Genomic DNA, 22,047 nt, shown 5'->3' with positions numbered 1-22,047 from the left:
TCCCTGGGCCAGGGATCTCCCTACTTCGGGCTGTGCCGGGGGACTGGGGACGGGGACCCTGCTCCGGAGCCCGAGCCCCTCCTGCGAGCCTGCCAGGAGGTCCAGGGGCAGGGAGCCTGCCCCTCCACCAGCAGCTCCCCTCCAGGTGCGCTCCATGGAACCCCGGAAACCCTGGCACGGGGAGGCTGATGGAGAGGGGAGGGTGAGGTGAATATGTCAGTTTATCCCAACACAAGCAGTGACCTGTTGGGTGGGGGGGGGCGGGAAATATTTGGGATGACTGAGCTCCTGGCCCTTTAAGGCTCCTGTAACAGGACACCTCTGGCCTCGCGCTTCCACTCTCCAGCCTGACTGTGTGTCCCCCTCCCTCCCCCTTCCCACGCTAGTCCCAGTTCAATCTGCTGAGCAGCACCATGGACCAGATGAGCAGCCGCGCGGCCTCGGCCAGCCCCTACACCCCAGAGCACGCCACCAGCGTGCCCACCCACTCGCCCTACGCGCAGCCCAGCTCCACCTTCGACACCATGTCGCCGGCACCGGCCATCCCCTCCAACACCGACTACCCCGGCCCCCACCACTTCGACGTCACCTTCCAGCAGTCCAGCACGGCCAAGTCCGCCACCTGGACGGTGAGTTGCGCCCCCGCTCCCAGGGGCATCTGTGGGGTGTGGGGTGGGAAGGGGCGGTCACCGCCCCCCGCCCCCGCCGGCCGTCTGGGCAGCGAGGGAGGGAGGGCCGGCCAGGTGTCCGCGCGGGGTTCCCGCCTGACCCACCGCCGCGGGAGGAGCATCGGGCAGGAGGCGGGTCTGGGGCTGGGCAGTCTGGGCGTGCCCACCCCTCGGACGTGCGGCCAGAGCCGCCGGCCTCCGCGGGGCCCCAGAGGGGCAGACAAGGCTCCGCAGCAAGGTCCACGGGCCCACGGGGTGGAGGCAGACCACCGGCGTCCCTGCCCCGAGGTGGGGCTTGAATCCTGTCCTGGGTGAGTGGGATGCTCGGCTCGCTGGGCTGCCTCCTCCAGGTAGTGCCATCGGCAGGGAGGTCTGGAGTCTGGCGGTTGGCGGGCTGGGGCTTTGCCTGCCCTGACTCTGCGCCGTCATCTACGAGCATGGGTGAGAGACTGGGAAGTCAGGGGTGGGGGGTCCACAGCGCTGCGGACTCAGGTCTCGCCTCGCCCCCTGCACCCGCCCTCCGCAGCACTCTGGCCCCTGGTGGGGATTTCGCCGACTTGGATGGCGGCCGCGCACCCGTGGCCTCCGCGGGGTGCTCTGAGTTTACGCTGACTCTTGAGATGGCCCAGCGACCCCCAAGGTAGAATCTGTGACCGTCCCATTTTACAGCCCAGGCCACAGGCTGCGGAGGGGAGGGGAAGCAGCTCGCTCAGAGTGACGCAGGCAGTAAGTGCTCGCCCGGACCCCGCGGCCGGGCTTCCGGGTTTGGGGGCTCTAGCTTCCTAACCACAGTGCAGCTGGGAGAGGACAGGGCTGCCGGACATGCCCGCAGGGGCAGGGGCTCTGCAGGGGCGCTGCGACCCTGGAACAGACCACAGGCTCCCCTCTGAGGGTAGGGCACACAGGGCATTGCGGGAAAGGCAGCCCCAGGGGCACTCCAGGTCTCCTGCCCGCACGCAAGAAGAGGACAGTGAGCCTTGCCTGGCACCTGCCCTGGGGACGCCTAGCAGGTCCTGGCCGTGAGGCAGCGTCACCCCCTCCAGCGAACAGCAGTTCCGTGGTCTCCCCCAGCCCCTGGAAACAGAGAAGTCCACGCAGGGTGGCCGAGCACCAAGCAGGTGACCCCGAGGCTCTGCCGCTTTAATAATGGGGTCTCACGGTCCCCACTGCCCCCTGGCCAGGTTGTGGTTTTCCCACACTCCTGGGGGGCCGGAGGGGGTGTGGATCCACAGGGAGACGGGTCTGGCTCTCTGCAGCGGCCAGTCCGGGTCTGGGATCCAAGGCACGGCGCCCCTGCGGCTGTCTCTGGTTCTCGCTCTGGCTGTGGGCCCCAGCCACTGACCCATCGCTGGCTGCCCTGAGCTGGTACCTCGTCCTCACTCGTGAAGCTTTCCTGCAGTGTTCCTTGTTGTTCCTTAGAGGAGATGTTGTCTATGCATAGGAGCGGTGCATCACATCAGTATTTCCTTAGCAGCAGGGCTGGGGATGGGGTGCCCTAGAGCTGGTCCTCCTGGGTGAGGTCGTTGCGCAGCAGCTGTCCCTGCTGGAGGAGTCTCTTATTTCCTGTGGGGTCTGGTCCCCTGACCCCAAATTTGAGGTTTGGCTGTGTGACTGTGAGCCAGGTCAGGAGGCGCCTGAGACATCCCACCCTTGCACACCTCTGGCGACAGGAGGCTCACACCCTCCCCTCTCCCATGTTCATACTGTTCCCTAAGCCCTTTCTCTGGCCTCTCGGGCGAGGGTCCCAACCCCTCCCGCACCAATACTGTCACCAAGGCCTGAGCTGCCGGACCCCTAGGAATCTTGACAAGCCTTGGTGGGGGGGTCCTGGCTCTCTTTCTCTCTGCTGTTTGAGGATGCTGGTGGGGTCTCTGCAGTGTCTTGGGGGACTTGGAGTGGCTTAGATGGTCTGAGCTGGTCCTCAGGGAGAGACAGGAGCTGCCCCTCTGCTGACTGTCCCCGCACCACCCGCCTGGGGCCTCTGCCAACCGCCCCCCAGTTGCTTCCACCTTTCCTGTCAGAGGTGCAGCATCAGGTCTAGAGGGCCCATGGTGGGTCACAGTTGTCCGGCCCCACGTGGCCCCATGGAGTGGTCCGTCCTGGCCAGCCATACAGGGCAGGGGTGGGGGGACGGGCAGGGGAAGGCTCACCTGTGCTCAGCGGCTCTGTCCACCCCTCACCCCACCCCCCTGCCTGGGCCCTCTGCTCTCTCGCAGCTGTGCTGGGGGGGGGGGGTGCTGCTGGCCCACCCGGTTCCCCTCCCCAGCCCCCATCAGTGCAGGGGGTGCAGGTGGGACAGACATTGATAATGAGATTTTTGGCACCTTGGCTCTCTGGGAGCAGACCCCCCGCAGGCTCCTTTCCCTGCCCGGGGAGGGGGCGGGCGGGCTCACGGTGCAGGGTGGGGACTGCGGGCAGCCCGCCTGCTCACAGCTCTGGGGGTCCGGCTGTGCGAGCGCTGCCCAGACTTGCTTCCCGGGCGTGCTGTCTGGGCCTCCGCACCACGCCATGCGTGGCCCCCGCCATGCCGGCCGGCTGGTAACTGATAGATAATTCATATTTTTCTCAAGTACAATTCCAAACTGACTGTTGCCTTCACTCCTCTCCTCGTTCGGGAAAAAGGCCTCACCAGTCCCCACGGGATCACAGCTGTTAATGGGGTCTTTGGCCTCTGCCTGGCGAGCCCCCCGGCGAGTGCCCCCGCCCCAGGCGGTCCCTCTGCCCCCAGATCTCACATGCGCGCTCCTTGGGCACCGAGGGCAGCCCTGCGCTCACAGGCGTGTGCGCACACACGGACGCACACACACACGGCACCTCACATGCGTGCACAGGTGTGCATGCTTCATGCACACACACACGTGTGCACGTGTGCAGGCCTCTGGCCGCTGCCCAGGGTGACAACGCCCCCTCCCCCACGGGAGGCCAGGACGGGTGGACGGGCGTAACCGAGCAGCGGGGTGGGGTATGTTCAGCCTCCAAGATTCTAAACTGGGGACCAGGGACCGGACGGGGTGGGAGTGTGGCTGGTAGGGCCCAGGTCCCAGATCTGCTGTGGTCTGAAAGTGGGCTGTGGCCTGAGGGGTCAGTGGGGACAAGTGCCCTGGGTCCTGGGACCACTGTGAGCAGGGCCTGGAGCCTGGGGAGCGCCCCACGCGTGGCTGCTCTTGAGTCACCTGGCCGGGGCTTGTCCTGTGTCAGGGGCTTTGGGGTTCTGGGGGCGTCAGGGGGTGACACACGCTGGGAGGTTAGGGCTGCGGGTGGGGGCTGGCTCCCCTGGGCACTGATGCTCTTTGGCCTGGTGGGCGGTGGAGCCCGGCCAGGGATGGCAGTGTTCATGCCTTTGTCCCTGTTCCCAAGCCCAGCACACTCCAGCCTGGCCTCTGGGCCCTGACGACCAGGCCCGTCTTGGGCCCCCCCGGCCCAGGGATTGGCAATGACACGGCCGGCCAGTCCCAGGAGTCCCAAGGAGCAGCCCAATGAGAGGGACATCTGGATGCTGTCCAGCCCAGCTCTATCTCCTCCAGCTCCTAGGCTGGGCCTTGCCAGGGGAGGGGACTGTCCTTGGGGTTTGGTAGGCTTGGGAGGGGGCTCTGAGGTCAGCCAAGAGGCTTGGTATGGCTGGAGCCCTGGCCCATCCGAGCAGTGTGAGGCAGGCCAGTGAGGGAGTACACGGGCGTGAGGTCTCAGCGAGTCCCAGGGGGGGCCCCACACAGCCCACACAGCCCGCCAGCCTGGACACAACCCCCTGAGTGACCTCCAACTGCCCCACACATGACCGTGGGCGAGTGCCAGTCCGTCCGTCCTGGGGGCGAGCCAGCGCACACAGGGTGAGCGCCACCCTCCTGGCCGGGAAGGGTCCTGTGGAAGGCAGGCGGGGAGGCACAAAGACTCTACGCGGGGTTCCTGGTAGAATGTGGCTGAGTCAACACTAATGGATTCGGGAGAAAACTTTCCAGCCCCTCGGAGGTTTGCAAGCAGGAAAATAATAGTGGAGGTGTCCCAACACGATCACGGTATCAATTGCGTTATCCTAAAAGTTTATGGAATGCATAAGTGGAATTAATACCTTTTACTGGCACCCGAAGCAATTACGCGTATTTAAGGCCAGGGAAGAGCTCTAACAGTGTTTCTTGTGGAGACGAAACGAGGAGTAAGCCGGGGAAATAGCGGTGATTGCTTGCATTGTGGGGAGCTCCCGAGGCGGACCCGCTTACTGCAGGCTGGCCTGAGCTGGGCATCACCTCTTCTCTCTCTGACCTCTGCAGCTGGAGCCCCAGGTCACAGAAGTTGGCCTTGGAGGCCCCACTCCCTGAGTCCCAGGGGCTGAGGGGTGCACCCGGGGCGGCCTCCACCTTCCCCCACCTGGGCTCTTGTAGGGGATGCGAAGGAGAGCCCCCTGGGGGGGGGGGGTAGGAGTCCATGGGTTTGGATGTAATCAGTGTTTTATGAAGAATCCTATTTTCTGGGACTCGTTCCCAAAATGGGTATGGCTCCATAGATTCTAGAATGTCTGTCTGGCGGTGCTGACTGTGGTGGAGCCAGGCCGTCACCCCCACCCCCCACCTGTGTGCGGGAGAGGGCCGCTCTCCCAGCAGCCATGATGGTGAGGACACCAAGGCTCAGGAAAGGCAGGAGGCGCGGGCGTCCTGAGCCCTGGCTTTCGTCAAGCAGCCGGTGGGGGGAGGCCATCTATGCACCCCCGTGAGTGTAGGGGCACTCCGGGATGCCCTGGGACCCCAGGGAGCCACTGGGAAGAGAGGCTGACCCTCGGAGGCCCGGAGGTCCCGGGGCCCCAGGAGTCTGGATTCCTGTTTGCCAATGAGTGAGTGACAACTCCCACCACAGGGGAGAGTCGGCCGCCTGCCTTCGCTGCCGCTATGGATTGACAAATGACCATCCCTCAAGAGCGCTTTATGGTTAGAACACTCCCGGCTGACCAGCAGAGCAAGAAGGAGGGACTGGGGCCTGGAGTCGGGAGCGACCCAGGACCGGCCCCTCCCCGCCTCCCCCTGCGCATCTCCCCGGCCTGGCCCCCCACCCGGGGTCAGTAGCCCCTTTATGGGGGGAAGCGTCTCCTGGGCATCCTGCACCTGCAGCCCTGTGCGGCTCTGGGTGAGGGTCTCCGCTGACCAGCCAGTGGAACTTTTCCGTGGTCAGTTGTGGGGGAAATCTGTGTCAGGATTTTCTCAGATCCCAAACTTGGAAGCCAAGCTCAAGTTCACAGACCCCAGGTCTCAGAATTCCCATGGCCACAGCCCCTGGCCTCCAGGTGAAGCGCACTGGCGGCACCTGGGCTTTGTCCAGGCAGCCCCAGGAAGAGGAGGGGCAGAAATTCTAGGGTGTCAGAACTGGAAAGAGGAGCAGCTCCCTTGAGGGGGAGGGGGAGGGGCAGTGTGTGTAAGCCCCCCCCGGCGGGCCGCAGGGCTGTGATGCTCCTGTTAGGGCAGGAGAGCCCCCTTGAAAAACTGACTAGCACTCCGGCTTCAGTGAAGTGGACAATCAGAGGTTGTTGGGGGGCCCCGCAGTGGCCTAAAGCCCAGGGTCTCCCGAGGATCGCAGACCTGCCTCCTCCACCGTGGCCATGTGCCCCAGGGTGCGGCACCCTCTCCCCATTCCTCATGGGGGGGATGAAATGAGGCCACGTGGGCACCAGGAGCCACTGCCCTCTGCAGGGGGATCAGATGTTTAGGAGCCAAAACTCTCCTTGCCCCACGTACTTCGCTGGATATTTACAAGTTCCAGTGAAAACTTCTGATTCCAGCCAACGGTTGCCTTAAGAGCTAGAAACTGATACCCACCTCCCCACTGCCCCCGCCGCCACGTGTCCAGGGTGTCCCGGAGCTCACTAGAGATGCAGTGGGTTCCTCTGCTGCTGGCTGAGAGTGGAGTTTATTTAGAGTTGAAGAAACTAAGTGCACCGCTCCCTGGCCGGAGGGCACATGTTAACTGAGGTCCGGAACGGGAGACGTACCTGTAGCTTCCAGGGCAGAAAGATCAGAGGCAGGAGAGCCTGTGCTCCGGACTCCTGGCTGACACGGCTCTCAGGCCCATCCTGAGCACCTGCCCCCACTATGGCCACAGCCTGGCCAGCTTCCCCCCCTCCCAAGCCAGCTGCACCTGGGCCAGCACCAGCCCCAGGCCATCTGGAAGCTTCAGGGCACTGGGGGAAGGAGCTAGCCCATCGTGCCTGCGCTCACCAGACCAGCCGTGGTGTCTGGAACGGTGTGCCCACAGGCGGAGGATCTAGGACTATCCTTTGAGCAGAAGATGCTGCTGACCCCAGCACCCCGCCCAGGTGGGCTGACCTTTATGATCACTGCATGGACAAGGCCAAGCCTGCTCAAAAGGCCACAAGTCAGGTGGGGGTGAGGGCCATAGGGGGCTCTTTCTCCTGGCAATCGAGGGGACGCTCTGCGGCGAGCAGAGCCCTGCGGTTGGCCAGCCTCCCTGCTCTGTCCCCATGCCGTGCAGCGATGTGGGCTGGCTCTCAGCCCTGCTTGCTGGGGCCTTGCCAGAGCGTGTTCCCCACAGGCCAACCAGTGGTGTCTGCCTTCTCCAGGAAGCCAGGACAGACAGGCATGGGCTCTCCAGCGGGCAAAGTTGGAAACAAAGTTCATGGGCAGAGGAACTGGTGTTTGGACCTGGCCGAGGCGGATCTTGGTGCTTCAGATGCAGGGGAGATTTGTGCCCTTGGAGCAGGAGGGTGCCTCCTGGTGGGAGTGCCCGCGCTCTCTGCAAACCCAGCTGTGTCCCCAGAGGCATATCCTCCTTACCCACTCCATCCCCAAGGTTCCCTCCTCGAGGTCCAGGGGAGGCCGGATGGCAGGCCTGGGTTACAGAATAAGGACCGGATGGAGGCCCAGAGTTTCCCACACTGCCCCACCCATTGGTCCCCTTGCCCCTGACCCGAGGCATGTCACATCTGGCACCCATGTCCTTGCTTTATCCCCCTGTATGCCTCTTTGAGTCTTCCTGGACCTGGGTCAAGCCTGGTGGTGACAAAGGGAGCTTAGGGGTCCCAGTGGTGCTCCACCCCTGCTGAGCTGGCAGCTCTTGGAAGCGGCGCTCTGGTGACAGTGCATGACCTTGAGGGTGGAGACCATGTGTGCGTGGACCCGGTGCAGAGGAGGTGTCAGTGTGAGGGGTGGCCTCGAGGGTGGCCCTGGGGGCCCTGTGGAGAAACAGGGCCACTACACCCCATCTCGGGGCTCACTGTCTCCCGGTCTCTCCTGCAGCTCTCCCCGTGTCCCCAGACCCCCCGGGGCCCTCCCCTCCCCTCTGGGCCCACTGCATCGCCCACTGCCCAGGCTGCTGCTGTGGGCCTCCCCTCCTGACCCACCGGCCCCCCTGGGCCTTCTTTCCCTCTGCACGGCAGACCTGGTGTCCATCCGCCTCTCTCCTGGGTCAGCTCCACGCACACGGCTGCCCACCCCCGATCTTAGCCCAGGACAGAAGCCATGGGGGGCTGTCCCTGCTGGCCTGCTGCCATGTGTGTGACAAGGGACTGAGCAGGCCCAGGGCCCTGTGGCCTGGGGGTGCAGCTGAGAGGGGGACGCTCTCCTTCTCCTAGGGCACTTCCAGATCCTGACAGTCCCAGGGCCCCCACCCTCTTGTTTGGGACCTGGCTCTAGGATGTGGTGGGGCAGGCTGCCTGGCTCCTGAGGAGTGTCCCCGCCAGCCCCAGGTCCACCTCTCCAGGTAGCAGCTTCTGGGAACACCCCTGGACAGTGGTCAGGGTCACTGGACACCTGCAAAGCCTGTTTCTGCCTCCAGTTTATCCTTCTCTGGGCTCCCAGTGAGGGGAGCCCCCGCTGTCCAGTCTGTCAGCGGATGCATCTGTCCCCTCCCCCAGCCAGGAGCACGTGGGGGATCACAGCAGCTTCTTCATCAGTCTGCAGGCACTGGCTGTGGCTGAGCTCCCCGGAGCCTCCGACCAGCAGGCCCGAGGCCAAGGTGGGGTGTTGGCTGTGGGTTTCCTTGTGTCCGGACCCTCACTGCTTCCTGACCCTGGGTGCTCCGAAGTGGGCTGGGGTGATTGTTACAGGCTGGTAGCTTCCCTGTTGTCCTGCCAGGCCTCCCTGACATGTATCAGAGCCCACCCCATGCTCCCAGCAGCCCTCCGCGGGGTGGGAGAGGCCACAGGAGGGGGTGCAGCAGTGTGGCTGTGTTACCCGCCCCCGGGAGGCCCCTCCTTACCTGGAAGGAGAAAGGGACCCAGCAGGTCTGTCAATGGGGGCTGTGGGCCTAGGCTCCCTGTGGGTCTCGGGGGTCGCCCTGTGAACCCACAGAGCTTCTCTAGGGAGAGATGGGTCTGTGGCCTTGGATAGGTCCTCAAAGGGGCCCGTGACCAGAGAGAGGACAGAAATGTGCCCTGCACGCTTGCACGCATGCACGGGAAGCAGATAAAAGTGGGCTATAAAAAAAAATCATTTAAAAAATAAAAGTGCCCCCCCAATGCAGGCCCCATCTTCCAGAATCTGTTGTAACAGATTCGCCCAAGCTGGTTAACGGTATTTGCGGTTTGCAAGATGCTACACGTCCCTGGAAAATGACAGACAACTTATTATCACCTCTCCACTCTCCTCCTGTCCAAACCTGCCCGTGCCGGGCACCCAGCTGCTGGGGAGCGGGTGCGAGGAAATTAACAGCCACAGAGCCGCGGCGCCTGCCACCCACCACCCCCGCCCAGCCCTCCCAGGCCCTGGGCTCCCAGCCAGACCCAGCCCATCGCAGACTGTGATGGGGGGAGGGAGGGGGAGGGTCCGAGTGGGGGAGGGCAGGGATGGGCATACACCAGCATTTGGACAAACCGTTTCCTGCCAGCGCGGAGGAATACACGCATCCCGGAGCAGGCAAGTCCAGGCGGCTCTGTGTCAACAGCCGAAGATAAATAAGATTTTATCAGCTCAGAATCTGTTGAAACACATCCATCTAGCGGTTCTAGGGAAGGAGAGGCAAGAGGGAGGGAGGGAAAGGAAGCGTCTTCGCGTGACCTTTCCTATAGAATAGATGGGACCCAGGAGTCTTCCTTCCCACCTGCCCAGGGCCTGGGGCCCAGGAGCTACGGGAGGAAGGACGGAGCTGCTGGAGCTGTAAGGGCTCATGCCCTCTTCAGCGCAGGCCCCCGCTCCTGCCCGTGTAGCCCAGCCAGATGCCCCAGGTATAGGCAGACCTCAGGCATCCCTCAGCGTGATGCTCAACCCCGAGCGCCCCAACGCCCCAAACGCCCCAACGGTTGGGCTTCTGTGGGCTCAACCCCTTGCAGGGATGGGCCTGGCCGGTGCACGTGCCCAAGGCCACATTAGCAGCCAGCTGGGGGTGGACCTGGGCTGGGGACACCCCTGTGGGGAGCGGGGCCAGGCCCAAGGCTGGTGGTGGCCTTGCCAGGGACACAGAGGGAGGAAGCCGCGCGCACTCTCCTCGCCCACCCCAGGCGGCCCCGCGCTCACCGCCCAGCCCGCTCCGCGCCGGTACCGCGGACAGCTCCCCGCGGCTCCTCCCCGGGGCGGGGCGCCCCCCGCCCGCCCGCCGCCCGCGCCCGCGCCGCCGCGGGTTCCGCCGTTCCCCCCACTCTCCCCGTCGCACCGGGACCTCGGCCCGACTCCTGACACGAAGAGCACCCGGGGCGCCCCCGCCCCGCTGGGCTGCAGGACCTCGAGAGGGGGGCTCCGAGCAACCGAGCCCCGGGTTGCGCTTGGAGTCCTACTCCATCCCTGCTGGCTGGTGAGCCAAGGCGCCTGGCCCTTGCGGAGGCTGGGGGGAGGCTACAGACCCCACCTCGGGCTGCGGAGGGAGCAGGAGGTCGGGTGATTGACTGAGGGGAGCCGCTGGTTGGTCGCTCTGGGGAGGGGATTGCAGGGTCTGCACGCCCCTGGGGGCACTCTCCACTGCTCACCGAGGGGCCAGGAACCATCTCACGTGGGAATGACCACAGCACTAACAAGTCCGCTGCGAAAACGGTCCAAGGGTATTAAGTGTAGTCAGTCACTGTGCCCCTTCCCCGCCAAGCCTCGGAGAGGTTTGTCCAGTGGTTTACAGCCTCCCAGGGGCTGAGGACCAGAGCCAGATCTCAAAGGCCATTCTCCCACTGCTCACCCGTGACTATGACCTGCCCCTCCCAGGCCAGGCCTGTTTCTCAGCGTGTCTGCCCACCCCCACTCTCACTTAGGGACGAGGCAGGCCACCTCTCAGCCCCCGGTCACCTCACTCACTGGACACCTCTGCGGGCCTCCTGGGGTCCCCGCTGACCCTGCAGGGGACGGGGATGCCCTCTGGAATGCACCAGCTGCCGCAGAAGGGCAGGGTCCCACTGGTCACCAGCTGAGGCCGGCCAGTACCAGGGCTGCGTGGCTTTTAGCTGTGAGCCTCCAGTAAGTCTAGATTCTTCTGCGGCTTGAAGGGGCTCTCAGCCCAGTTTCCAGTGAGTCTAGGGCCTGGCAGACAGTAGGCACTCAACAAACGCTTGCTGGCTTCACCGGGTCCTTAGTTGTGTTTGGGCCCCTGCAGTCCAGCCAAGGCTCATGGTTCCCTGTGGGGGCCTCCTCCACCAGGAAGACCCCCTGGGTGACTGCTCTTGTGCTGAGCCTCTCGGTGTGCCTCCAGGATGCTTGCCAGGCCGTTCCCTGCCTGACACTCTACCTGCACGTTGTCTGAGGGTCAGGGACCGGTCCTGAAGCCTCACTTGTGGGCGGACCAGAGAGCTGGGTGCTGAACTGGCTGGCACCTAGTGCTTGCTTTGGGCTGGGCTGAGGCTGTTCTGGGCACAGTCCTTGGGGCAGGGTGCCCAGCTTATGCCCCACACTGCTGCTTTGGAGAGTGAAGTGGGAGCATATATACTGATGGGGACAGCAGAAGTCAGCGGTCACCCCCTGGGAAGCAGGACTGACCCCCACAACAAGCAGGGAGCCCCCCACTCCCCTTGTGGCCCCGAGCCCGCCCTTAGGCAGCCCTGTTTTCTGCTTTTCCCAGCAGTGCCTCACCCCCACCCGCAGGGCTGTGCGGGATCATTCTTTCCTGTATTTTAAACAGGTCTGGGAACTCTGCTTCCCCCCCCAGAGGTGGAGGTCCCAGATATGGGGTGGCAGGTGGGACTGGGCTCTGGGGACCCCAGTGAGTGGGGCACCTGTGAGGGGATGAGCCCCAGGGGCATCCAGTTCCTGTCTGTGATGGGGGTGGGAAGGGTGCGTACTGAATTCTGCGCCACGGGAAAGTTGAACAGGGTCCGAGGACACCACTAGGGAGACCCCAGCCCACTTGTCCCCCAAGTCTCCTTGGACTCCACTCTGGGGACGGGTGAGTGTTTCCGGGATGGAGCCCCTGCCAGCTCATCAGGGGAGGGATGGCTCATACTGTGGGACCAAGGGCTTTGAGGGCCCTGGGGACCCCTCGTTCTCGGGCTGCAGGTCAGCCCCATCTCTATGTTTGCCACCCCTTGGTTTTTGTATACTTGCAGTTGCTGAAGGTATGAGTCCCTGAGGGCCCATGGTATCCCTTGATGGCCAGAGATGGAGCTCTGGTGGCCGGTGGGGGTTTTACCTTTGCAGGATGAGGGTGTCGGGCCCCCCAGCCTCCTTGGCAAAAGTGGGCTGAGACCAGCTCTGGCTCTGCCAGCCGCTCCGGCACCCGGCCTCAGTCGCCCTGACTATACCATGGTGGGTACAGTTCCCGCTGTGAGCCTAAGCCCCAGTCTGTGCTCCCCGGTCTGCTGCGATGCACCGCGTGGTGGGGGCCAGACCCCAGCCGGACACCTGTCTGTAGTGGTGTCCCTGGTTCAGTACGGTTTCCCTGGATGTACTGCGGTGGGGTGTGATGGGGCTCCCTCCAGGCTTTGTGGCTGGGATAACTCCAGGTCACTGGGGCTTTGTGGGGGGCATAGGGATTATGGGGTGGGGACGGGAAGTGTCCTGTGAGTCTGAGGACAGGAACACTGCCCACTGTGCCTCAGGGAAGGAGATATGAAGAGCACGGATGGGTCCCCAGAAGTCAGTCAACTTGACACCAGTGGGCACTCCTGTGGCCACCATCAGGGTCACCTTTGAACTCATGAGAGCTGGCCAGGGTTCTTAGGTGGGTGATGGGGTCCCCTGGGTGCTGATCCTCCCTGGGACAGGGTCCCAGGCTGCAGGGACCAGAGCTTTGAGGTCAGAGGGCCCCCCAAGCCAGTGGCCCATACCAAGCTGCAGAGCTCAACCCCTCAGACTTGCTGTTCTAGGGAGTTTCTTCCTGAAGCTTCGGTGCATAGGGGCACCCAGCCTATCTCACAATTACACGTTTCTCATCAAAATACCAGAAAAGCCTAACTCTGGGTTTTTAAAAACTGAGATGCAATGCTGCAAATCCCCTCCTTCCAACCACTGTGGGTCCCGGGGCTGAAGGTTGACGGTGGGAAGAGCTGGGCTTGGCAGGGCAGACCTGGCTCCCAGCCCCGCTCTCCAGCAGCAGCTCGCTTCCCCGGCTTTTACCGTCCTCACCCATAAGATGGACGTAACGTGCTAACCTCTGCAGCCAGTGAGATCCAGACAGACAGCCCAACTGCTCTCCCTGCACCCAAACCGGCCAGGTGCTGCTGCGTGCATGAGGGGGGGCCCGGAGGGGGCACTGGAAGGACGGCTGGAGGCATCCAGCGAAGGGGCGAGCAGGTCGCCGGAGAGCTGGGGGCGGGATTCCTGACGGGGGGTGGGGCCGCGGCCGCGCCAGGGTGCTGAGTCGGGGCTGGGCCTGAACCCTGCCCCCCACCCCCACCAGTACTCCCCACTGCTGAAGAAGCTCTACTGCCAAATTGCCAAGACCTGCCCCATCCAGATCAAGGTGTCCGCCCCGCCGCCCCCAGGCACCATCGTCCGCGCCATGCCCGTCTACAAGAAGGCGGAGCACGTGACTGAGGTCGTGAAGCGCTGCCCCAACCATGAGCTCGGGCGGGACTTCAACGAAGGTGAGACCTCCAGCCCCATGCCCAGCGGCCAGTGCACCCTGGGAAGGGCCTCCTGGCTGGGGGGCGGCAGGGGGCGGCGGCGTGGGCTCGGTGTCTCCCCTCCCCAGCCCCCTTCCGTCCCAGCGGCACCTGGGGCCTCGGGGGCGGGTGCCCACGGGACCGCGGGCTGCTGGCCTGAGTCCCCCCACCCCGGAGGCCAGTGGGGCCGGCCCTGTGGTCCCCAGCTGGCTGCCACAGGGCTGGCCCGACCCCGGCTGGGCGCCCCTCTGAAGCGGTGTCCCCTCGCGGCAGGACAGTCTGCTCCGGCCAGCCACCTCATCCGCGTGGAGGGCAACAATCTCTCGCAGTATGTGGATGACCCCGTCACGGGCAGGCAGAGTGTCATGGTTCCCTACGAGCCCCCGCAGGTAGGCGGGGGGAGCACTCAGGTCACCTCAGCCAGCCCCGCTGGCCCCAGCATCTCCTGCCACGTAGCAAGCTCCTCGCCCTCCCCCGCCCAGCCCCCGGCACCCACTCCGACCACTTGTGTGCGGGTCTAGGTGGGACCCCCTCGGGCCCTCTCCGGCTGTGGGAGAGAGGCCGGTAGGGTGCACGCAGGGTCTGCAGGTGAGGGATGGGGCCAGAGTGGGAGGTGGGCGGGGTGGAGAGCCCCCCCACCCCCGCCAGGGCTCTGCTGTGACCCAAAGGCCGCAGAAGGTTCTGCCGAGGGCTCAGCTGGAGTGAAAAGCTGGGGGTGGAGTCAAGTGGGGGTGGGGGGCTGAGCAGGGATGGTGGGTTGGTGGTGGGATGGGGGTGGGGGCTGTGCCGCCGGCTTGGGCCCTGTGTGCCATGCTTCCCAGGGTGAGTGGGCACAGTGAGCCTCCACCTTTCCTCTATCTGGCTCTGGCCCCCAGACTGCACTCAAACCCCATCCCTGTACCTGGCCCCCCACCCTGCCAGCCCTCCTTCCCCAGCCTACGCTCACCTGCCAGAGTCCGCCAGGAAAGCAGGGCTCTCCCGCCCCCTGGTGGCTGTCATGTGTCAGCAGTTTTGTGAAAGGTTGGGTTTGCCTACGCCAGCGACCGAGTTTTAGCTCCTGACCCAGGGAGACCATGACAACTGCCCATTTTTGTGGTCCTGGGATGCCCAGGGGTCAAAAGTCCTGGGTTCATGCCTCAGCTGTCCACAGACTCCCTGGGAAACGGCCCGAGCTGGAGATGGGGGTCCTCTCAGATGGCTCTGGTCCGTCCCTGCCAGAGCCGTGCACCGTTCTGCCCAGGAGAGCCCACAGCAAGCAGAACACACATTTGTACCCACAGAAACCTGTGCACCTGCCCGCCACTGACACCCAGCCTCCAGGGCTTGACCTCTAATCTGTGTTAGGGGAGATGGCTGGAGCAACCAGACCATAGGACTCTGCCTCCGAGAGCCAGCATGGTGCATGGCACTCCATGTACTGCATGAATGGAAGGATGGACGGGCAGGCGGATGCTGGATGGTTTGGATGGGGGGATGAGTGCATGCAGGTGGATGGATGGATGGATGAGTAGGTGGGTGGGTGGATGGAGGTGGATGGATGGATGGATGGATGGATGGGTGGACAGCAGGTAGATGCATGCAGGTGGTTGGACGAATGGCAGAGGACCACAGTGCAGGAGCTGCCCCACCCCATGCCTACCCAGAGTCAGGACCCAGCCCAGGAGCCCCCACCTCAGTGGTTTGGGGCCTGCATGCTGGCAGCACAGCCGTCCCCCCACCTCTCCTGTGTGCAGGTGGGGACAGAATTCACCACCATCCTGTACAACTTCATGTGCAACAGCAGCTGTGTGGGGGGCATGAACCGGCGGCCCATCCTCATCATCATCACCCTGGAGACCCGGGAGTGAGTCTGCTGGGCGTGTGGGGTGGGGAGGCTGGACTGGGGGGCTTGGGGCCTTGCTGCTGGGGGCTGTGCATGAATCTGGGGCATGGTAAGGGATGGTGCTAGCCCTGGAGGTGAGTTTAAGGAGTGACAACCCTCCCACCCCCACCCCGGGCTGCATATGGCTACCTGAGCAGGGGCTGGGCTTTGGGAGGACAGCAGGGGACCTGGTGTCCCAGAGTGGCTGGGAGCTCAGCCTTCAGCCCCTGGCCCATCAAGACCCCCCTGTGCGAGGTGGGTTGGGAGGGTAAGCAGGGCTGGCAGGGCTGGGGGCAGGCCCCCGAGGCTCATGGTTCTGGCTGTGCCTCCCCCCGGCCCCCCGCCAGTGGACAGGTGCTGGGCCGCCGGTCCTTTGAGGGCCGCATCTGCGCCTGTCCTGGCCGAGACCGCAAAGCTGATGAAGACCACCAGCGGGAGCAGCAGGCCCTGAGCGAGAGCGCCGCAAAGCACGGGGCGGCCAGCAAGCGTGGTGAGCGGCCCGGGCCGGGGCATGGGGGCGGGCCACGACGGCAGGCAGGGCTGGACCCCTCGGGGCACGAGCCGTGGCCGCCCCGGCTCCGCTCCATCCAGCGCGGCCCTGCCCTGGGTCAGCCCCTCCTGAACGGGTTACCGGTCTCTGGGCGGCTCACACCGGGTGGCAGGTATCCTGCCGGCCTGACCTGCGTGTGGCCTGCCTTCCCTTGCAGCCTTCAAACAAAGCCCCCCTGCCGTCCCTGCCCTGGGCACCAACGTGAAGAAGAGGCGGCACGGGGACGAGGACGTGTACTACATGCACGTGAGTGTCCTCTGTCTGCAGAGCCTGTGTGCTGGGGCAGCTGGGGGCAGGCAGGGAGTGGCCCTGGTGTGCTCAGAGCTGAGACCCTGGGCTCTGCAGGTGGCGGGGGGGCACCCAGGAGAAGCAGCCCCCAGGCAGCCAGACTGCGGGGAAGTGACTCTGCGTGCTGCTTCCTGCCAAGCAAGAAGTCCCGCTGAGACGGGGCGGGGAATGCAGACCCCTCCAGGGGACAGTGCGTCAGGGGTCACGGAATCCTGAAGTCTGTGACCCCAGGTTATATGGCTGTCACCTGGGTCAGATGACCCACCAGCTTTGCTAGGACGGCTCTTCCGTTATGTAACCCTGATTCCAGAATGAGTCCCTGATCCTCAAAGCCTCGTGTTTGGCGGGAGCCCCCGCCCCAGCAGCCTGCGTGTGCAGAGCCCCGGGGGCGGGAGGAACGGTGGGCGCTCACCGGGCCCCAGACCTGCTCCAGGGGAAGAGGGGAGAAGCGGGGGGGCTCCCTGGCCACAGGGTGCTAGGGGGCTCGGTGGCAGGCCCCCGAGACCCCCAGAGGCGCCGTGCAGAGGGTCCCCCTGTCTGTGCTCAGGTGCGGGGCCGAGAGAACTTTGAGATCCTGATGAAGGTCAAGGAGAGCCTGGAGCTGATGGAGTTGGTCCCGCAGCAGCTGGTCGACACATACCGGCAGCAACAGCAGCTCCTGCAGAGGCCGTGAGTACGCCCCCTGGCCGGACCCCCACCAGGACAGGCCCCCAGGGCCCCCGCTCGGCGGCCCTCCTCCCGGGAGCCTTCCGTGCACGGCTCCGCCCCTCCCACGGGGGGCCTCCTGAGTGTCCACTGACTGCAAGGCGGGGGGTTAGCAGGCGGCCCCACTGGCGGATTCCAGCGGTGGGAGCTGGCTCTGTCCTCCCCGCTGGAGGGCAGGCCAGGGGCTGTCTGGCCCAGGTCTGGGAGGGAACGCGGGCGAGGAGGGAGGCCCCCAGCAGCACGGGGCGTTGTGTGGAAATAACCAGGAGCTGTGGCTGTCTGAGCAGGAACCACCTGCAGCCTGCCTCCTACGGGCCGGTCCTCTCGCCCATGAACAAAGCCCACGCGGCCGTCAACAAGCTGCCCTCCGTCAACCAGCTGGTGGGCCAGCCGCCCCCGCACAGCTCTGCGGCCGGGCCCAACCTGGGGCCTATGGGTGAGTGGCCCGGGTTGGGGGGTTGCAGAATGGGCTGGGGAGGCACAGAGGGTAGGTCTGGCTGCAGACCCTGCTGCCCAGCTCGGGGCTCTCGATGACTGCCTCCCATCGGCAGCTCCTGTCCCCGGGCGGGAGGCACAGCCGTGGACAGTCCCCTCTGTCCGCTCCCCACCGTGGGGAGGTCTGCACCGTGCTAGCTTCCCGGTCGTGCAGAGTGGGGGACGCCTGACCCGGCTGGCCTTGACAGTCCGGCTTGCCCTCTCCTAGGCCCCGGGATTCTCAACAACCACGGCCACGCCCTGCCGACCAGCGGCGAGATGAACAGCAGCCACGGCGCCCAGTCCATGGTCTCAGGGTCCCACTGCACCCCACCACCCCCCTACCACGCCGACCCCAGCCTGGTCAGGTGCGTGGGCTGTCCCGCCTGTCCTCAGGCACTCCGCTGCATGTCCGAGCATGGATAGCGGCGGGGGGAGGTCAGGAGTGAGCACCCAACAGGTGCTCGGGAGAAAGCACGAAACACGGGACTTCCTGGCGTGGCCACGGGCGGGCAGGGGCGCCAGGCCACACAGCTGAGCGTGTGCTTGGAAGTGAGAGCCGCTCCACCCCTGCCTTCTCCCCGCAGTTTCCTGACAGGACTGGGGTGTCCAAACTGCATCGAGTACTTCACGTCCCAGGGCCTACAGAACATTTACCACCTGCAGAACCTGACGATAGAGGTAGGCGCCCTGCCCACAGACCAGAGCCCAGCGCCCTGGCCCACTTTCGGGGCTCTGCTTCCTGCTCTCTCCGAGGGAGGCGGAGTGGGGAAATCTGGGAAAACCCTTCTTCCCGAGACCCAGCCCAACGTCCTCTCTCACGTCTGGCTTCCTATCGAGTCAGCTCTCGAGGCGTGGGTGTGGTCGGCTGCCCAGGCAGTGGCTGGATGGGACCCCCGCCGGGGCCCCTGGCAGCGGACTGCTCACGTGGACCCAGAGGCCCGGCTGCCTTTGATTTGGGGGACAGGCTGTTCCCAAAGCACAGAGAGTTGCCAAGGCCGGAAGGGTCTTGGAGCTGGTGCAGCTCTCCACTTACATGGGAAGAAACTGAGGCCCACAGGAGGCAAGACATGTCCTGTGTGTCCTGGGTTCAGATCGTGCCAGGCTAGAAGCAAAGGGCCATGGCTCATCTCTGGGTCAGACAAGACACCAGCAGCGAGTCCCTCCTGAACTGTGACAGACGTCACTTGCTCGCAGCCTAGGGCTACCTTGAGCTGTAATGCATGGTTAGCCAAGGGAAGCGCAAGCCTCGAGAGCCCTGAGACGCAAGGGCAGCCCCAGATCCCCGGGGGGGTTCCAGCTCAGCGGCCGGAAGCCTCCCGAGCCCCCGCTCTCCAGCTTGGTGCTCGGCTCCCGCCCAGGGCTGCGGGCCCGTCGCAGGCGCCGGGGCCAGTCACTGGGACGGACGCCCTCCCCCTCCCTGTCCCCACCGGCCCCTGCCAGGCTAGTTCAGTGCATGGTAAGTGCCCCTCACCCACGCGAGCCCTGTGCCTGGCATGGCGGGGGAGGGCGCGGGGGCTCGACCATCTGCTCCGGCCCCCACGGGGCCTGCTGTGGAGGGGCGCGGTCCGCAGAGCCCAGGAATGGCTTCACCCCTACACGCACGCGCCCGTTCTTGGCTCCGGTCACGGAAGGCCACGGTCTCACGCATGCAGCACTGGCTGCCCCTGCCCCGTCCACGGCGGGGGTGGGGGGCGCGGGGCCGGGCCTCCTGACGGTGGCACGCCCGCGGCTCGTGCAGGACCTCGGCGCCCTGAAGATCCCGGACCAGCACCGGATGACCATCTGGAGGGGCCTGCAGGACCTGAAGCAGAGCCACGACTACGGCGCCCAGCAGCTGATCCGCTCCAGCAGCAACGCCTCGACCATCTCCATCGGCAGCTCGGGGGAGCTCCAGCGGCAGCGGGTCATGGAGGCCGTGCATTTCCGCGTGCGCCACACCATCACCATCCCCAACCGCGGGGCTCCGGCCGGGGGCGCGGGGCCTGACGAGTGGGCCGACTTCGGCTTCGACCTCCCGGACTGCAAGTCCCGAAAACAGTCCATCAAAGAGGAGTTCATGGAGAGCGAGATTCACTGAGGGGCCGGGGTTCGCAGGAGAGTCGGCGCGGAGGGCACGGGCAGGGTCAGTGGCGGCGGCCGGGGCCCGGAGTCCCCGGAAGCCGTGTTTGGTCTCCTCTTGCTTTTTGGCAAAGACTGCCGAGGGAGGCAGGACCCGCAGGCTATGCCCGGGGAAAAGGCGAGGTCCACCCTGCAGCACCCTGGACGGCGGGATTGCTGTGCCCGGGGGGTGCCCCCGAGGGCCGGCGCCCCCCGCCCCCCAAGGCCTCGTCCTCCTTAGGGCTCTGCTGCTCCCCAGCGAGGTCCTTCGGAATACAAGGGTCACCTCTGCTGATGGACTGCCAAAAAGTATTTCTCGAAGTCTTTTGGTTCCTGGCAATGAGCGGCCCTGGGTTTGTATCTAAAACATGTTTATTTGGGGGTCGATGCTTCAGACCCTGTTTCTGCTCAAGGCTGGGTCCGTCTGCTGGACTTGAGGGTCAGTCTGTCCCTCTCACTTCAAACCCCTGCAGCTACCTTCCACTTCCTGCCCAAAGAGGAAAGCCAGAACCTCCCTGGAATTGGAAGGGCCTAGGAAGGAGTGCGTTTGCCGCGTCTGTGGTCCCTCTTGGGAGGCAAGGACACTTCTGGTCAGTTGCCACCAGCCAACACCCTGGCCACAGCCGCCTCCGTTCGGTGACCTTCTCGGCACAGACGTGGACAGCATGCTCATTAGACTACTGGAAATTGTCGATATTTGATAAAATGATACCCTTTGTACTTGGTGGGTCAGCCTTTATTTTATTTTTTGCTTTCATTCTTAACATTCCCTTCAGGGTTCAACCCGTCGGCATTGCTGGCTTCCCAGCAGAGGGCAAGCCAGGCGAGGGCCAGCTTCTCGCGCCCAGATGCCAGACGGGGCCGTGGAGGGGCAGGGCAGGTCCGCCCGCTGTTTGGCTGCAACGTTCTCCACTTGGGACAGCTCTGCTCCGTTGGCGACACTGGCAAATTGGGAGCAGGGCAGTGGGTCACCTTTCTCAGGGCCGTGGGGAGAGCCCTTCCCAGGCAGAGGGAGCATTCGGCAGGAAGGTGCACCCGTTGGGGCTCAGAGGAAGGCCCGGTGCTGGGAGGGCCCTCCTGGCCTCCTAGGGATGGCACTGAGGCAGGGGGCAGGGGTGCAAGCCTTCATGAGGCTCCCCAAGGCATCAGCGGGCTGGGCGCAGGCGTGGGGCCATTTTCATTTGCAAGGAACCTCACGAGTCCTCAGGGCAGCACACTGACAGACCGAGCGCACTGTCCAGGGCAGGACACAGGGCCACAGAGAAATGCGGGCAATGGGTAACGAGGCAAACCACCTTGTTCCAGGCAGGCGGGATGAAGGGACAGCGGAGACTCGCCCCGCGTGCGGGCGTGTGGCACTTCCCAAGCACAGCCTGCTCCCTCGCCGCGCCTGCGGAATGTGTGGGTCCTCTGCCGATGTCCCCACTGAGGCAGGTAAGCCTCCAGGCCACGGGGAAGGTGTAGACACAGCCCTCAGCACCCTTCGGGTTTGCTCTCGTTGCCCTGGGCCCCCGAGGAGAAGCCTTCCTCTCTGGAGAAGGCAGGACGACTCTTCAGGCCGCGTGTTCAGAGATGGCTGTTCAGAACTCCAGCCCCGTCCCTTTCCACGCTGGACGAAGAGTGGGTGCTAAAATGCCGGCTTCCTTCTTCCGTGTCAGCCCTGGGAAGGGGGAGTGGTGTTCCTCGCTGCATGGTGGTTCAGAGACTGGCCAGCAGGGGAAGGGAGCCCCAGTTGGCCTCGGGGCCGTGTCCAGACCAGGACTTCACCCTGGAGGGTCGTGCTGTTCTCGTCCTCAGTCCACACTGACGTGAAAGCATGCTGTGAGCGCCGCGTCTGGGGTGACGCGGCCATCCCTCCCCCTCCACCGTGCACCCAGGAGGCTCTGACCCCCAGCCGGGGCTAACCCGGGGAAACAGAACCAGCTCGTTCCAACGGGCAGCCCAGAGGGGCTCCGTGTGCACGGGGATCTGCAGTCTCCCCAAGGTACGCGCTGCGCTAGAGGCCCGCAGTCACGGGCCACAGACTCAGGGCCACTGGGGGCCGTGTGCGGCTGCCCATGTGCCCCCCCGTTTTCTCATGTCACCCCCCACACACACACACACACAGCGAGGCTGGGGAAAGAAGTACCCTGCTCGTGCCGGTTTGCCAATGAGCAAATAGGCGAAGTCCTGCTTCTTGGGCTTCAAGGCTGGGCTAGACTCCAGCACTCGCTCCTGCAGCCACATGCTGGGACTCCCAGGGGTGCCCCCTTGTTCCACCTCAGGCACTGGGACCCATCCCCCAACTCCCACAGACCCGGCTGGATGCGGGCAAGCCCAGGCCCCCGGCTGTCTCCGAGGCGCCCTCCTGGGGGCCTGAGTCCAGCAGGAAATGCCACAGGGGCCCCCCCAGGTACCCTGGAAAGGGCTGGTGCAGGGCAGGCAGAGCCCCAAACATCGAGGCGGGAGGGAG

At 64.8% G+C, this 22,047-nt stretch overlaps 1 protein-coding gene across 2 annotated transcripts; it reads left to right on the top strand.

Moving 5' to 3' along the window:
- Window positions 1–392: 392 nt before the first annotated feature.
- Window positions 393–20,273, top strand: TP73 (tumor protein p73). Of its 2 annotated transcripts, XM_045898864.3 has the most exons (11): window positions 393–629; window positions 13,413–13,599; window positions 13,891–14,006; window positions 15,351–15,460; window positions 15,826–15,968; window positions 16,186–16,274; window positions 16,864–16,985; window positions 17,309–17,457; window positions 17,725–17,863; window positions 18,083–18,176; window positions 19,237–20,273. In XM_045898864.3, the coding sequence occupies exons 1-11, from the start codon at window positions 414–416 to the stop codon at window positions 19,573–19,575; spliced, it is 1,704 nt and encodes a 567-aa protein (XP_045754820.1). In that variant the 5' UTR covers window positions 393–413; the 3' UTR covers window positions 19,576–20,273. The 2 variants fall into 2 exon arrangements, with proteins under 2 accessions (XP_045754820.1, XP_045754821.1); XM_045898865.3 differs by lacking the exons at window positions 17,309–17,457; window positions 18,083–18,176.
- The last annotated feature ends 1,774 nt before the right edge of the window (window positions 20,274–22,047 follow it).

Source organism: Mirounga angustirostris, unplaced genomic scaffold, assembly GCF_029215605.1.
Source record: "Mirounga angustirostris isolate CCGP_5_RB_7025 unplaced genomic scaffold, mMirAng1.0.hap1 SCAF_4, whole genome shotgun sequence".
NCBI lineage: Eukaryota > Metazoa > Chordata > Mammalia > Carnivora > Phocidae > Mirounga > Mirounga angustirostris.
The sequence above is the reverse complement of the archived record's forward strand: the minus strand, read 5'-3'. Positions and strand labels throughout refer to the sequence as shown.

Coding starts and splice junctions, on each gene's coding strand:
- TP73 (XM_045898864.3), top strand. CDS start 414: ATGGACCAGATGAGCAGCCGCGCGGCCTCGGCCAGCCCCTACACCCCA. Junction 13,600..13,890: donor CGGGCGGGACTTCAACGAAG/GTGAGACCTCCA, acceptor CCCTCGCGGCAG/GACAGTCTGCTCCGGCCAGC. Junction 15,969..16,185: donor CGGGGCGGCCAGCAAGCGTG/GTGAGCGGCCCG, acceptor CTTCCCTTGCAG/CCTTCAAACAAAGCCCCCCT.